The sequence below is a fragment of the Apus apus genome, chromosome 14 (assembly GCF_020740795.1).
Source record: "Apus apus isolate bApuApu2 chromosome 14, bApuApu2.pri.cur, whole genome shotgun sequence".
Classification (NCBI taxonomy): Eukaryota; Metazoa; Chordata; class Aves; order Apodiformes; family Apodidae; genus Apus; species Apus apus.
Window position 1 is genome coordinate 7,805,958 of NC_067295.1, and position 13,589 is coordinate 7,819,546.

At 44.1% G+C, this 13,589-nt stretch overlaps 2 protein-coding genes and 1 non-coding gene across 12 annotated transcripts in view; all 3 read right to left on the minus strand.

Moving 5' to 3' along the window:
• POLR3E (RNA polymerase III subunit E) overlaps positions 1-7,601 on the minus strand; it is a 29,779-nt gene extending 22,178 nt beyond the window's left edge. For both annotated transcript variants that reach the window (XM_051632163.1, XM_051632164.1), the window contains exons 1-4: positions 7,511-7,601; positions 3,258-3,338; positions 2,106-2,156; positions 736-813 (exon numbers count right to left, since the gene is read on the minus strand). In XM_051632163.1, the coding sequence (XP_051488123.1) occupies positions 736-813; positions 2,106-2,156; positions 3,258-3,293 (165 nt within the window). In that variant the 5' untranslated portion in view covers positions 3,294-3,338; positions 7,511-7,601. The remainder of the gene's footprint in view (positions 1-735; positions 814-2,105; positions 2,157-3,257; positions 3,339-7,510) is intronic.
• A 108-nt stretch (positions 7,602-7,709) lies between these two features.
• On the minus strand, positions 7,710-7,791 carry TRNAL-AAG (transfer RNA leucine (anticodon AAG)). Its single transcript has one exon. It is a non-coding gene; the product is annotated as a tRNA-Leu (tRNA).
• Positions 7,792-10,036: 2,245 nt separating this feature from the next.
• Positions 10,037-13,589, minus strand: part of EEF2K (eukaryotic elongation factor 2 kinase) — a 32,510-nt gene continuing 28,957 nt past the window's right edge. For all 9 annotated transcript variants that reach the window (XM_051632032.1, XM_051632026.1, XM_051632034.1 and 6 more), the window contains one exon: positions 10,037-13,303. In XM_051632032.1, coding sequence (XP_051487992.1) covers positions 13,194-13,303 — 110 coding nt within the window. In that variant the 3' untranslated portion in view covers positions 10,037-13,193. The remainder of the gene's footprint in view (positions 13,304-13,589) is intronic.

Genomic DNA, 13,589 nt, shown 5'->3' on the forward strand with positions numbered 1-13,589 from the left:
GTTACAAGTCCCTGGTTGAGACAGCAGATTTACAAGTCTGCACAGGGCTTACAATGCAAACATTTGCTGATTTCAATAGGAGACTTCCTGAACAGAACGTGCATCTGAACTCCAAAGTTTACACAAGTGCTCTCCTTAACCATTTCCCAGAACAAAATCTTAGTATCACAGACATCTATTTATGTGGGTTTTTAAATAAGGCATTTTGAAATTATAGCCACAGATCTGGGACACATTTGCAAGCAAGTGCAGTCATTCTGGTTTCAGCTATACTTTCCCTACCTATACAATACCACTGATATCAAAAGGACTGCTGATGATTCAGGGCCAGGCAAGAGAGAAATCAAGACCTGCACTGACACTGAAAGACAGAGCATGTCTCCAAAGCTCAGTTCTTTTCTGAACACTGTAAAGACCTTTTAAATTAAGCTGTACTAACACAAACACCTACAGACTGATTCAGCATTAGTAGTTATGTTTCCCAGAGTGACTCTATTTTATATTAAGTGTGGTTTTTCCATCATGACTTTAACTCCTCTGTTTATAAACTGTCCTTTTTCTAAACTCTACATTACAGACACAAATAAAGTCTACCCCATACCTTCAAGGACAGAAATCTGCTCCTGCCAGCAGCTGTACAGTTTTAACAGATAAATGGCATAATGTGCTATTTCTTATGTACACTCTGCACAACATAAAACAGCTTTTACAGACCGGATTCAAATGATGACCAACCTTCTGCTGCTTTGGTTTTATCTTCGCTGATAAATGTGTAACATCATCATACGTCATGGATGCTGGGCGAATAGGATACTGGAAAACAAACCCATTTTGTAAAACCCTCTTCATTTAAAGATCAAAGAACTTAATAGATATTAACTCAATCTTCCCTCTCCCCTCACATGTAGCTCCACTTGCTAGATGAATACAAGACATCATGAGAAGAAAGAAAGACTGTTTTTTGAGTCACCAGGGAATTTGGGAGTATGCCCCAAAAAGCCTGTTGCTTCCCCCTCAGTCCTCTGCTTTCGTCACTACACAGTGACCCTCCTGCCCCTCACATACCACCATAAACTGTAACACAGGAAAATGGTACCAAGTATTAGTCCAGCAGAAAAAGGAAGAGTTAGATGCGATTAAAACCCTATCCTTCAGCATTATCTCTCTGGACAGTAGTTACCTAAAAGTAACATGTTTGTGGGTTTACACAAGTAGTGTGAGCTTGCAGGACACAGGAGTCTGGATACCAGACCCAGATGTCGTCACTCTTCTGAACCATTTGGAAATGCTGAGAGCACAGTGTGGTATCCAAATGAAATCTTCCAGCCACAGCAGCATCCTCCTCAGAGCTGCCATTTCTCCAGAGCACCCACAGGCCCCATCACTGACCAGTGCTCACTCCTGACATGCAGCAACTGTGGGTGTCCCAGAAACAAGGCTGCAGGGCCTGGCCCAGAGTGCCTGGCTGTCTCCAGCTGTGGTCTGCTGGCAAGTGCTATGCAGAGGGTCTGGACAGCAGGCAGTGGGCTTGCCAGTGGGCATCACTGCTTTATATTGAACATTCCATCCGACAGCTTCAAAATACTTCCCATTTTGCAAACAAGAAAAGTGAATCACAAGGATAAAATTATTAGATAAACTTAATGGCAGAAGAGAAAATAAATCTCTACCTTCCTCACGTATCTCTACCTTCAATCACTAGTTAGTTTGCTCTTCACAACATAAGGGGGCTCTTCTGATGACTCCCACTAATTTATGAATATTGATGATGTTTTAAATAGGGCCAGTCCTAAGGAAATGTTTGTTTAGCAAAGATGGCAGAAATCAGTGATGACAGAAGATGCCTAGGAGACTGCAGATTTATGCAAATCACAATAAAAAGACATCCTCTACTAAGGGCAATGGGAGTGACTTCACAGCAAGTCTGTGCCATAAATGACCACTTCTCTCTTGACAATGATTTAATACTAAATATTTCAACTGACTCAGACCCAAACAGGCTGGCCTATATCGATGATCCTGGCAGGTTGAAGCAGTAAGGAAACTTACTGCTCCTTGAATTTATTTTAAACAAACTATCACTGAAGAAAAGTTAACTGAAATACCTGAAACAGATACAGCTTCTCCAGTAGACTTCTGGCCAGGAACACATCAATCTAAAAAACAAAACAAAAGACTTGCATCAGATGCCAGCTGTAATTGATGGAGCCTCAGATAAGAGTACAATCCCTAGAGCTCAAATACTGACCATTTTAGCTTTTAAATAAAACCTAACATAAAATACATTCATTATTCTCTTGTCAAAGGTCTCCTTTCTGCTGATTTTGACATGAATTTCTGCAGTTAACAAACAACAAAAAAATCCCACTATGATGAGGCAGCAGACAGTGGCTCTAGATATTTTTTTTCTCTCTAAGGAAACTTGGCAAACAAATCTGAAATAAAAGAGAATTTTTTCTGAGGAACTGAAGTTAATTTGTTACCACAATTACTGAAAGAAGAGGAAGTTCTCTCTTTGGCAGTGTGACTGAAAGGTAACTTCATTACTAGTATTTTGTCATAAAAACTTTCTAAATTAGAAGAGAGACACCCACATCCCAAATCTGAGTCAGTATCAGCATTTTGCCACCAGCACTGAAAATCCAGAGATGTTTCATGAATATCACATATAGAAGCTGCCATTTTAGATACCTTTAGATATATTCCTGACAATTCCTACTCCTTTTCTCATGGCTTTTCTCCTTATGAGCTTGCCCTTCCTTATGCTTCTGGTGTGTAAATTCAGACATAAAGTAAACAAGACACTGTGGCTACTCTTTGGGACATGGCAGTCCTTTAAAGAAAGTCAGAATCAGAACACAACTGCTTGTTTAAGCAGAAGGCATGAAATATTTTTGCTCCATATTTATTAACTCATCATAATCATTCCAATTTTTTACAGCTCTCAGAGACACACAACAGTGTCACTGGAAACACTCAGGGGTAGAAGCAAGTTCCCCACTCATGTTGCTCTTCTGACATCGAAAGATTATAAAGGGTGAAAAACCTAAGCTGAATCTGACAACATGGACACCACTATTTTGGCAAAGTAGACACCATGAGCCCACACGTATTTCCTTGCACAGAGCAAGCCACTGATTATAAGACAAACACTTATGTTGACAACACCTTGTTTCAGCAAAGTAAGAACACCAGGGACGATTAAAAAAGTAATAAAAGCCTCATGAACAATCACTGCTACCACAATGCACTTTTACCTCTTGTATAATTGGATCATCTTCTTCATTTGCCATGCTAGGATACAAAAAGCTTTTTCTTGGCTTATTCCTTGGCACAACCTGAAAGAAAACAGAAATGTCACATGAGTCATTACATCTGTGCCACGTACCACATGAAGCCTAGAGTATTTGTTCGAGTTCACTTGGTTCCTTTCAGTGGTAATCTGTTCAGTCTGCTTTTTGAAGGAATGTATGTGTTTGCACGACCAGGTCCCTAATACTCCACAACCATGACCAACTGCCACCAAATTTAAGAGACAAGCAAGTATCTCAAAAATAGGTTCATGTAACTCTTCTGAAAGCCAGCAGTTAGGTAAGAAAGAGGGCACTAAATCAGTGTTGTATGAAGGGAAAGACAGGCCTTTTGTACCTGCAAAAAGTTTATCTTTTATATACTGCATAATTGTAAGACACAGGCAGCAGCTGGTTTTGCAGCCAGCATGTCCACAGTGCCCTGGCTGGTCAGTAAGCATGTGTGAGCTCTGAAACTGCCACTAAGGACAGTGCCACATGGTTCACTAGCTTCCTTTCTCAGAAAAATTCCTTGACAGCAGATAATGGGGAAAGCTCCCAGCTAAAGAGCTGGGAGAAGAAAAAGGCCTTTGTAAACCCTGCGCCTGGGACCAGACAATATTCCCCTCTGTGAATGCTTTAACCTGGATTTCATCTACCTGACAAGTTGCAGCCTTGTCTCCTGACCTACCACTCTTCAGACTGTACTGCTACATGACAACTTCAATTCCTCAGCTTCTCTTGAAGCCCTTTGAAAACATCAGAACCACAAATTTTACTTCGTAACTACACCAACTCCAAAGAAAATGAGATTCTGATGTTAACTGGGGAATGGGTACTCTAGAACAAAGAGTTATGGTGAACTCCAGTAATGGTTTGAACGTGTCAAGCCTGTTCAGACCTTTTAGTAAAAATGATCCTGCAGCTAAAGCAACAATAATTTTTCCCTGTTGAAATAAAAGGATTTACAAATTATTTGGGATGCCATTTCAACAATATTAATTAGTCCAGATCACTTAAGACACCATTAAAAAAAACCTGGTCAAGATAGGCATTATAAAATGTTTCACAAATTGACCAAGTAAAGTTTTTAACAATAAAGATGACCAGGCAAAGAAGTAAAATCTGTATTTGTTAACTGTCCCTCACTGTCTCCTGCTCCTCAGTGCCAGCTGGGCCTCCTGTGGGAGAAGAGAGAGAGGCAGCATCCAGGGTCAGCTGGCAATAGAGATACTGTAGAAGAAGGAAGCCAGCATCCATCTTACATCCAGGACAGTGGCAATGTTTTTCAAATACACAAGCCTCCAAACAAGTTAAGCAGCTCAGTATATTTCAATAGACATGAAGTCTTCTCAACACTAACGTGCATGCAGTTATCTAAAAAAAACCTCTCAGAGAGGCTAGAGAGGCATTCTGGATATAAGTGTTATTAACATCACCATAAGGCAAATTTCCATCCAGGGAACACCTCAGGTTTATTTACACTGTTCCTGCCATTCCATCTAGAAATATTATTCAATATTTTTCATTTACAGGTTCTACACTACAAAAAAGTGCCCATCCCAGTACTGAATTGGAATTTTCCATTTCATTATGCACCAGCATACCCCTGGCTCTTCCCACCATAAACCTGTATTTGGAAATATAGCACTTAATAATATTTCAGATTCCTATTTGAAACAGTTTTGTAGGAATGCACAATCTTCACAGCAAAAAGCTAGTACCTTAAGAACAGGCTGGGGCTGTTACTGCCCAACCATGAGTATGTGATAACTGATTTGGATCAGTGTTTTCTCTGATCAGAAATTTAGTTCCTCCCAGAAATATATGTATGAATATGTTGTTTGAAAGAAATGAGGTCTGTCAGTTCCAATTTTGCTTTCCCTGCTCATGTCCCCTGGGTGGCCTGATGCAGCAGGCTCATGTAAAGCCAACCTGATGGCTTTGCACAAAATAGAACAACTGCAGTTTTCATTCAGAACAGAGCTGGTGATGGGAGGAGGGCCAAGATGTGTGAGAATGTGGTAACACCCAGAAGGTGGGAGACTTGAGTCCAAACCCTCCCTCCTCAGCCCCGAGAGGACTGAGTACTACCCTTCTTGACAGCCTGAGTGCCGAGTATATGCTAGCTTGTTCTCTCTTTCCTGAGAAGTTATTCCACTTTTCAGAAGAGAAATTAAGATTCCCTGGGCCACAGAGAGAAACTGAGCTTGAAGGACTTGGTCTCTGGTCCCTTGTCTAACACTGCTTATACAATTATACAGGAAATTTCTTTGTGAACCCAGCTGTCAGTACTCAAGGAAAATGCTCTATTACAGAGATTTTGTTTTCTCTTATTCATTTAAGAATAAAGAATGACTACAGTTCTTTTATAGGAGTATCAGAATGACAGGTCTATAAATAGGAAGCAGCGTGTCCCCGCACCATTTATAATACTCATGCAACTTGAATCTTCTAAATCAGAATGAAGCTTTCACAAAAAGCACGAAGATACAATTCTATGTCTACAGTGCATGTATCTATCTCAAATCAAAATATAATGCAAGTTATTCGTAAAAATAATTAAACTTTATAACAGGCTTGCAGGAGAGCAGGAGACACAAATCTTTTCTTCTGTAACGTGACCAATGCCAGGATCAGAGAAACTGCTCATTAGCTGCCCATAACATCAATTTAGAACCAGTGAAGAAAAGTATTGTGGCTAAAGAACTGTAAAAATTACTGATTAAACAACTGAGTCCTACCTCTCAGTCTGAGGTTAGAAGGGCATTTAGGCACTAGAGCTATCTTTTTTATTACCAAAGACTCTAACGTAAGAGGAAAACTGCAAATCTGCACGTCACCTGACACACACTGACTTTGAGCCAGGCCTGTCAGAAATGCTCCAGCCTTTCATTCATTTATATAATGGATCCCCTCAAGTCCTATACTGAAATCTGAAATATTCTTCATGTATAATTATGCATATATGGGTAGGAAAGGCCAGGAACTCCTGCCACATCAGTGCATTAAAGCACATATAATGAAACAGCAAAGTGATAATAGTGCTGTTTCCTGAATCACTACCATAATTTCCTCTGGCACCTGGATTGTCTCCTGTAGGGAGTCTCTCAGCCCAGCCCCAGCAGCAGCCCTCTAGCTTGGGTGGCCCATGGCATATAGTAAACTGGAAGCTTTTTATGCAGCTTCCATTTATGATAATTACGATTTTGACCCAATTATGTGCTTAATTTCCTCTTTGCTTTGCTCACTGCAAGCAGCTTTGCAGAGTCATCTTCTGGTAGTGAAGCCAAAGAGGGCTCCTCTGCACCAGGACCTCTCTTTGGAGGTGATGTCACCAAAGCACATCTTCAGAATTTAAGAGATTATGCATTAAGCAGGAACCTTTCTTTAACACCTCAGTATTTCTGTAGTGAAGTGCTAGGCCTGTTCTGCCAGGAGCAGGGATTCAGCTGCTCGCTGCTGCGCGGCAACCCGCGCAGGGCAGCCCCGGACGCGGTGCCAGAGCCCAGCGCCCGGGCGGGCAGGGGCTCGGCCGCGGGCCCTGCGCACCCAGCGCTCCCCGCTGACCACGGCTTCGTCATTTCTGGCAGCTTGGGAGCCTGTTTTCTCCTGACACTGCGCCTGCCAGCAGAGGGGAGCGCAGGGAAGCGGGACCTGAGGAGGGAGGCCACGGCCAAACCTCCTAAACCCGCACGGAACGCGTGATGAAGCGGAGACGAAGCCACCCCAGGCGGAGCGGGAGGGACCGGGCGCCCCGTCCCCCGGCGGGGCAGGGCTGCGCTGGGGCAGCCTGTGCTCTCTGGCGTGCCGCGCGCCCGGCCCGGGCGGGAGGCGCAGAGCCGGCAGCCCTGGGGCGGGAGCTCCGAGCGGCCCGTGCCGCGGCTCTGCAGTCCCGGCAGGGCCAGCCCGCAGCTCCGGCCCCGGGAGCCGAGGGTCCGCGGCCTGCGCCCCGACCCCTGCCCACTCCTTCCAGGGCCCCGCCACGGCGGCCCCGCCCCGCGCCGGTTCCTGTCAGGGCTCCGGGCTGTGACCCCGCGCCCCCGGTGCCCGCCACGGCGCCGAGCCCTCACCTCAGAGACCCTCGCCTCACCGCCCGCCCACCTCAGCCAAAGCCCACCTCAGCCCGGGCCACGCTCCTCCCCCTCCACAGCCAGCAGCGTGCTCCCCGCCACCCGCGGGGGCCCGGGAGGAGCAAAACTGGCAGCGCAATTGCCCACCTGGCAGAGGCCGGGGCGGGCAGCGGGGCCGCCGGCTCCCGGTGCGGTGCGCGGCGGGCGGGCGGGCTCAGGCGGCGGCCATGTTGGTGTCAGCCCGGCCGGCACGTGGGGACGCGGCCCTCCTCCTACCCACAATGCCCTGCCGGGGCGGCGCGGCCGCCAGAGGGCGCTGCCGCTGGCGCAGCAGAAAAAGATCTGCTGGCAGCGGTGGGATTCGAACCCACGCCCCCGAAGAGACTGGAGCCTTAATCCAGCGCCTTAGACCGCTCGGCCACGCTACCGCGCCGACCAGCCCTGCCGGCCGCCAGTTTTTGAGCAGCGCAGCCCCCGCGCGGGGCTCCTCGGCAGCCCCGTCCCTTCGCCAGGCCCCGCTCCCCGGCCGCGCTCGCTGCACCTCCCCTTCCACCTTAAAAATAAATACTGCCGGGATTTCCCAATCCCGGCCTGCCGGCAGCGGCGCGATGCGGGCAGGGAGGGAGCGGAGGGGGACAGGGGGTACACGTGCACGCGCCACGTGGCAGCCGCGGCGCTGCAGGCTCCGTGGCCGCGCCGGCCCCGCCCGCGCATCCTCTGAAAGGCCAAAAAAACCCCCAGCGATAGTCTAGGAGCTCTGCATTTTAATTTTCCGCTGCAAAGCTACAGCTCACTGCATTGGCGACGTGAAAAGCCATTTGGCTGTCGGTTCGGGGGGTGTTTTTTCACGGCGGGGCTGGGGCAGCGCGGCTCCTGTGCGAAGGGCAGGCACGCCGCAGCTGCCCGGCGCCTCCTCGGTGCCCTTGGCAGCCTCTGTTCACGTTTTGTCTGAGATTTTGGTAAATTTTCTTGGGGAATTAATCTACTTCTCACTCCTGAATTAAAGCCGAAGGGTTGCGTTTGCAGAATAATTCCACTTTCTCTTGTGTCAGGCCGCCAGGTCTTAACGCAGCTCGATTTAATGCTACAGTCCGTTTAAATAGGATAGAGGAAATCATCCTGCTGGAGCCCTGCCGACAGCCCCAGCTCACCCGCCTGTCCCTGCAGCACCCCGTGCTGCCAGCTCCTCTCCCCAGGAGCTGCTGGACACGACTCTACCAAGAAGCTGCAGCTTTGCAGAGTCTTGCTTAAAAAAATTCATTCACCGCCTACCAGGACGGAGGAATTACAGCACACACGTGTACGCGGGAACGGGATCCTTTTGCAGCACGGCCGCAGCTTCACACCCTCAGTTCAGCGCCTTTTCACAAGGCTGTGGGGGTTTTTTTGGAGAACAGTTGCTGCTCCTCCCACAGCTCTGGCTTTGCAGAGAAGCTGTAGAGTTTCAGGGAGGACAGACCGTGGGCAGATCTGAATTGGCTTCACACAGCAAAAATGGCCTGTAGTCTGTTCAGGCAGGAAAGTTTAGGGAAACACTCCCCAGGCAGTTGTCCGTGCTGCAGAGGACACAGGGTACTGCACACAGCACTGCAGTTAGGTCCCCAGGTTTCTCATTTTACCAGTGATGATTTTACAGGATGAGAATTATGGGACCTTTTCCACATTAAAAAAAGCACGAGCTTGCAGGAGAAATCAAAATACAACACAAGCTATCAGGCTCATCATCTTGTTTTCATGGTACAGGAAGACCAAGGACCCAACATGTATCAGTTACATCCAGATTAGGGACAAGGCCTGATGGTTACAAACCCATGAGCTGTCCCCATAAAGTGTTCAAGTCCCCAGCAGTGGGAGACACTTGAGAGATGTTCCTGAACTTAAACCTGAAAGCAGCCTGACTCACCCTTGGAAGCACTGGCCCTGAATCCAACCTGAGGTTGAAGCGAAATCCTCCCTTTTAAAATTTGGATGAGAAGTCCTGATCTGGCCCACCTAAACTACACCTGTCTGTCAGCAGCCACTCTGCTCTCAGAGTGAAATTATACCTGTGGGGAAGAGAGTGAGATTCAAATCAGTCCCACAGACCAGTAATTAGGAAACAGCAATATTATTATTTACACTTTATACTCTCAGTGTTGGCTGTCTCCATGCTTCCTGGTGGATCCAACCCCACTTCCTTTGTTACACTTGCCAAACACTCCAGCTCTCAATGACAGCAGCTGAAGGCAAGACTTGCAGTGCCAAATTTCACTTTTCATGCCAGTGACATTACAGTGAAGATGCCCTGCTATTTCAAATTGTCTTTGCTAGAGAACACTTTCATATTGTTTATAATAAACTATAGCTGTCTAAATAAAGCAATAAAAAAGCAACAGTAAAAGCACAGATTTAACAGTTTTAAAGGGCTAATATCAGACAGTTTGTTCATGAACAGAAAGGGGAATAAATCATACTGAAGATGACAGTGCATCATTACACACTATAGTCATTACAAAAAACTCTCCCACCTCAAATCCCAGAGGCCAAGTATTTCCATTCTTTTCTCAGGACTAAGCAAAGACTGAAGGCATAAGAATGCAAACAAGCACTTCAGTCCCTACATCTTATCCCATATTAGTTACAGACACTGCATGTGTAATTGAATGCAAATAAACCAGCACATCATTCATTCCGTTTTCTTAAGAAAAACAGATTTTATTGGTACACATGTAATTATTTCCACCCAGTTAGTTACTCCTGACTGTTGAAAGTTAATTAAATCAGGGATGGAATAATAGAAACAACACTGAGGATTTCTGGAAGCTTGCAATAGTTGGACTGAAATTTGGCAAGTTGTCAAGAAAAAAGCAAAAGCAACCCCCCCATGCAATGACTAATTGACAAAAAGAACAGCTTTATTAACCAGCCAGAATGAAACCAGACAAAGTAATTGATACATGCAAGCAGTATTTGCATGTCAGACATACAAACAAAGGCTTCCATCTCACTGTCTTTACCCAAGCAATATTCCCACTGACATCCAGAAACGCTGAACCCAGGTAAGTTCTGGTAAGCTGAGCCTCAGATTTATTTTCACATTTTTTAAAAATACAGATTTTTATTTATTCATTGTGAATAGATTAAAAATGCAGCATACAGCAATATAATTCCAAAAGTCTGCTAAATATATTGGCTTTCTCTTCAAAAGAATGTTGTAGTTTGTGCATACTTCTGCAAACAATTCCCATTTTCCAATTACAGACAGTCCTATTTATTGCATAGCTAAATAATATGATACCACCTTAGCACAGAAGGCAGCCTACATCACTAAAAATTAGTATCTGCAAAGAAAGAATGAACCATACTTTTTTCACTGAGCTATGTCCACATTTACATAGCAGATCTAAAAGAACTATCAGCAACTTCAGCAACTACTAAATTTAGCAAAGTAAACTACATCAAAAAGTGTCAATTACACCCCAGATCCTTTATGTACATGTTTTGACAGGCACATTCAGTCTCCTCTCCTTCCTACATGACTGGTGGTGGTGTTACACATGCTTCCTTCTCAAGGAAAATCTCTAAGACCTAGCATCAACACCTTATGAGGAAAACAAATCCTTGTGTCAGCATTTCTTGTAGTGCCTACATTGTCTTGGTTCTGCACAACACAGACTGTTCAGCTGCCTTCAGAGGTGAATGGAACAGTCACCTTTCCTTGAAAGCAAATATTTTAATGCTATGAACTGAAAGAGCAAAAAGGCCACATCCAAAAGAGGCTTTAGGCACCTAATGCAGAACTGTGGATAAGCACTTAAAACATCCACCTGACCTGCAATCCTACAAACTCTGGTTCTGTTTCAGCATATTAGGTAAAAAAAATTTGGTTATTTTAGTATCTAGCTTAATATCTACCTAAGCCCAACCAAGATCTAGGAATTAGAGATTCCTCCATTAATGGGTGAAGAGCTTAATCATCACTCTCAAAACATAAACAAAATAAAAAGGCCATAAGCACTATGTTACTACATTATACAGCAAGATATATATTCCTCCTGCATCATACAGCAAGATGTGGCCACGTGTTGCAAGGCTACTCACTCTATTGGTGCCACAACTGCTTGGTGGCTACGGCACCCACCCAGAAACACGACATCCAAGGATAACTTTTCCTTCCCTCCTAGAAAGGGTTCAAATCTTCCCATCCAATTTCCTTAACCACCAAGATACCACCTCTTTTGGTATGGCAGTTGTTACTGTCATCATGCTTGGATACTATTTAAACAGTAATTCAAGACCAACTTGCCAGAAAGAAGGTAAATGGGGAGCACAACTTTGTAGCCCAGTGAGGGGCACTTGCACAGGAAGGGAAGAAATTATTTTTGTTCCTTGAACTGTTTCTACATTTTACAAGAAATTAACATTACTTGGCTATGTATGCAAGAAGTCCCAATGAAATAAACTGGATCATCAAGCAGCCTTCTTAATTTTAAGCATGCTTTTACAAGCTTGGCTAAAGTGAGGCTGGTGACTATTACAGGTGTTCACATGGCTGCTCTTTATTTGTATCAATTCAAACCCTCAGGAGACCACAAGGCCAAGGAGGCAAGAGCTTTCATCTTGATCTCCCACAAAGTAAGTCTTAACCAAGACCAAGAAGCAGATTCTATACTATCTGTATAAATAGCATAGTAGCTTTGGAATACAATATTGGATTTGGAAGAAACTTCTCTCTATACAATAATAATTCAACCACCACCATGTATTTGTCCTCCCATTACTAGCTAGGATTATGGAAACAGGACATTTGGGGATAACACTGTTTTTTTCTTTTCAACAAGCAATTTTCTCTAACTGATGTCTGAGACCATTAGCAGATAAAACTCTCTTTAAAAAGCTATTTAAAACAGATGAATTATTTTCTATACAGAGAAATAGGTGAATCAACATTCTCTAACCTTTTCAACTATCCCTCCAGAAATGGTGAAAAGTGTATTTTCATTTTATGAGATGATCTGGCTTCACTGAGAATTGAGATGTCACTGTAAAAATAACTTCAGATTATCCATATGTAACAGATCTTGCTACTGTACATCACTGGACAAATGTAAGTAGAATTTTATACACGTAGGTTATTATATGGTGCAAGATTTGAAAATGAGAGAGGTAGCTGGATGCCTCACTTCGTCAGGAATGAGGGACTTGGCATATTTTTCCATCAGAATGTTGGTCATGAATAAAACATTCCATCCTGAATAGCCTCACTGCCAGTCTGAAGCATCTTCCCCTTTGCTCCCCAAACCATAAGGATTCTGTCTGAGATGAATAAAAGAAGCTCCCAATGACACCAGCACAACAGAATGGACTACTTATTAAAATCAGTAGCTGCATGCTTGAATGGCAAGTTTACATTTGCATGCAAATTTGGTGAGATACACCAATAATGATGAAGAAATGCTGAGATTTTAGGAAAATGTTCTTCTGTATGTGGGGAAGAGAAGAAAAATGTAAACACACTGATCATTTGCTACATAAAAAACAGGACATGTGAAACCTAAACAGATACCAACTTCATTTTTTTGCCAAAAAAAACTAGACCCCCTCAGATCTAACAGTTACAAAAATACAAAAGGTTCAAGTGTATCTGTATTACAGCTTTAAAACACTAACAAAAGTAAGGCATGGCATGCTACATACCACTTAAGATTTGGATTTCTCCCCTAAAAAAATTAGAAAACTAAAATAGAAAAAAAGAAACTGGTAACAACAAATAAAATAGTTCTTTTTAGCTGCAAATGCAGCAAGTCTATATAAAAATTTATATACACATATATACTGCTTTATTGCAGTGTCATTCTTCCATCATTGCCCAAGCCTCTTCTGCTTTTTGGTAGTACTGATTTGCCAGTCTGCCCTTCATGGCTTCCATTGCTGCTTCTGCTGCTTCTGTGTACAGCTCACCTGGAGGAGGAAATAGTATCAGTTATGCTGGCAGGAGAATGAAAAAACACCTCTTTAACATTAAGCAATTAAAGGAAAAAAAAAAAAAAAAGAGAAATTCAGGTCAAACTACAGAGCTGGATGTATGGGTGTATTTTAATAGTATCAGCAGAGTTAGGTCCCCTGGGAATCTGGCTTTTGCTCTTCAAGTTTGAAGTTAAATGACTGGCTGGTGGTTGCTTTTCACTGCCTTTGCAAAGACTGGAAATACAACCAGCCTGCAGGACCCAGGATGACTGTAAGACTT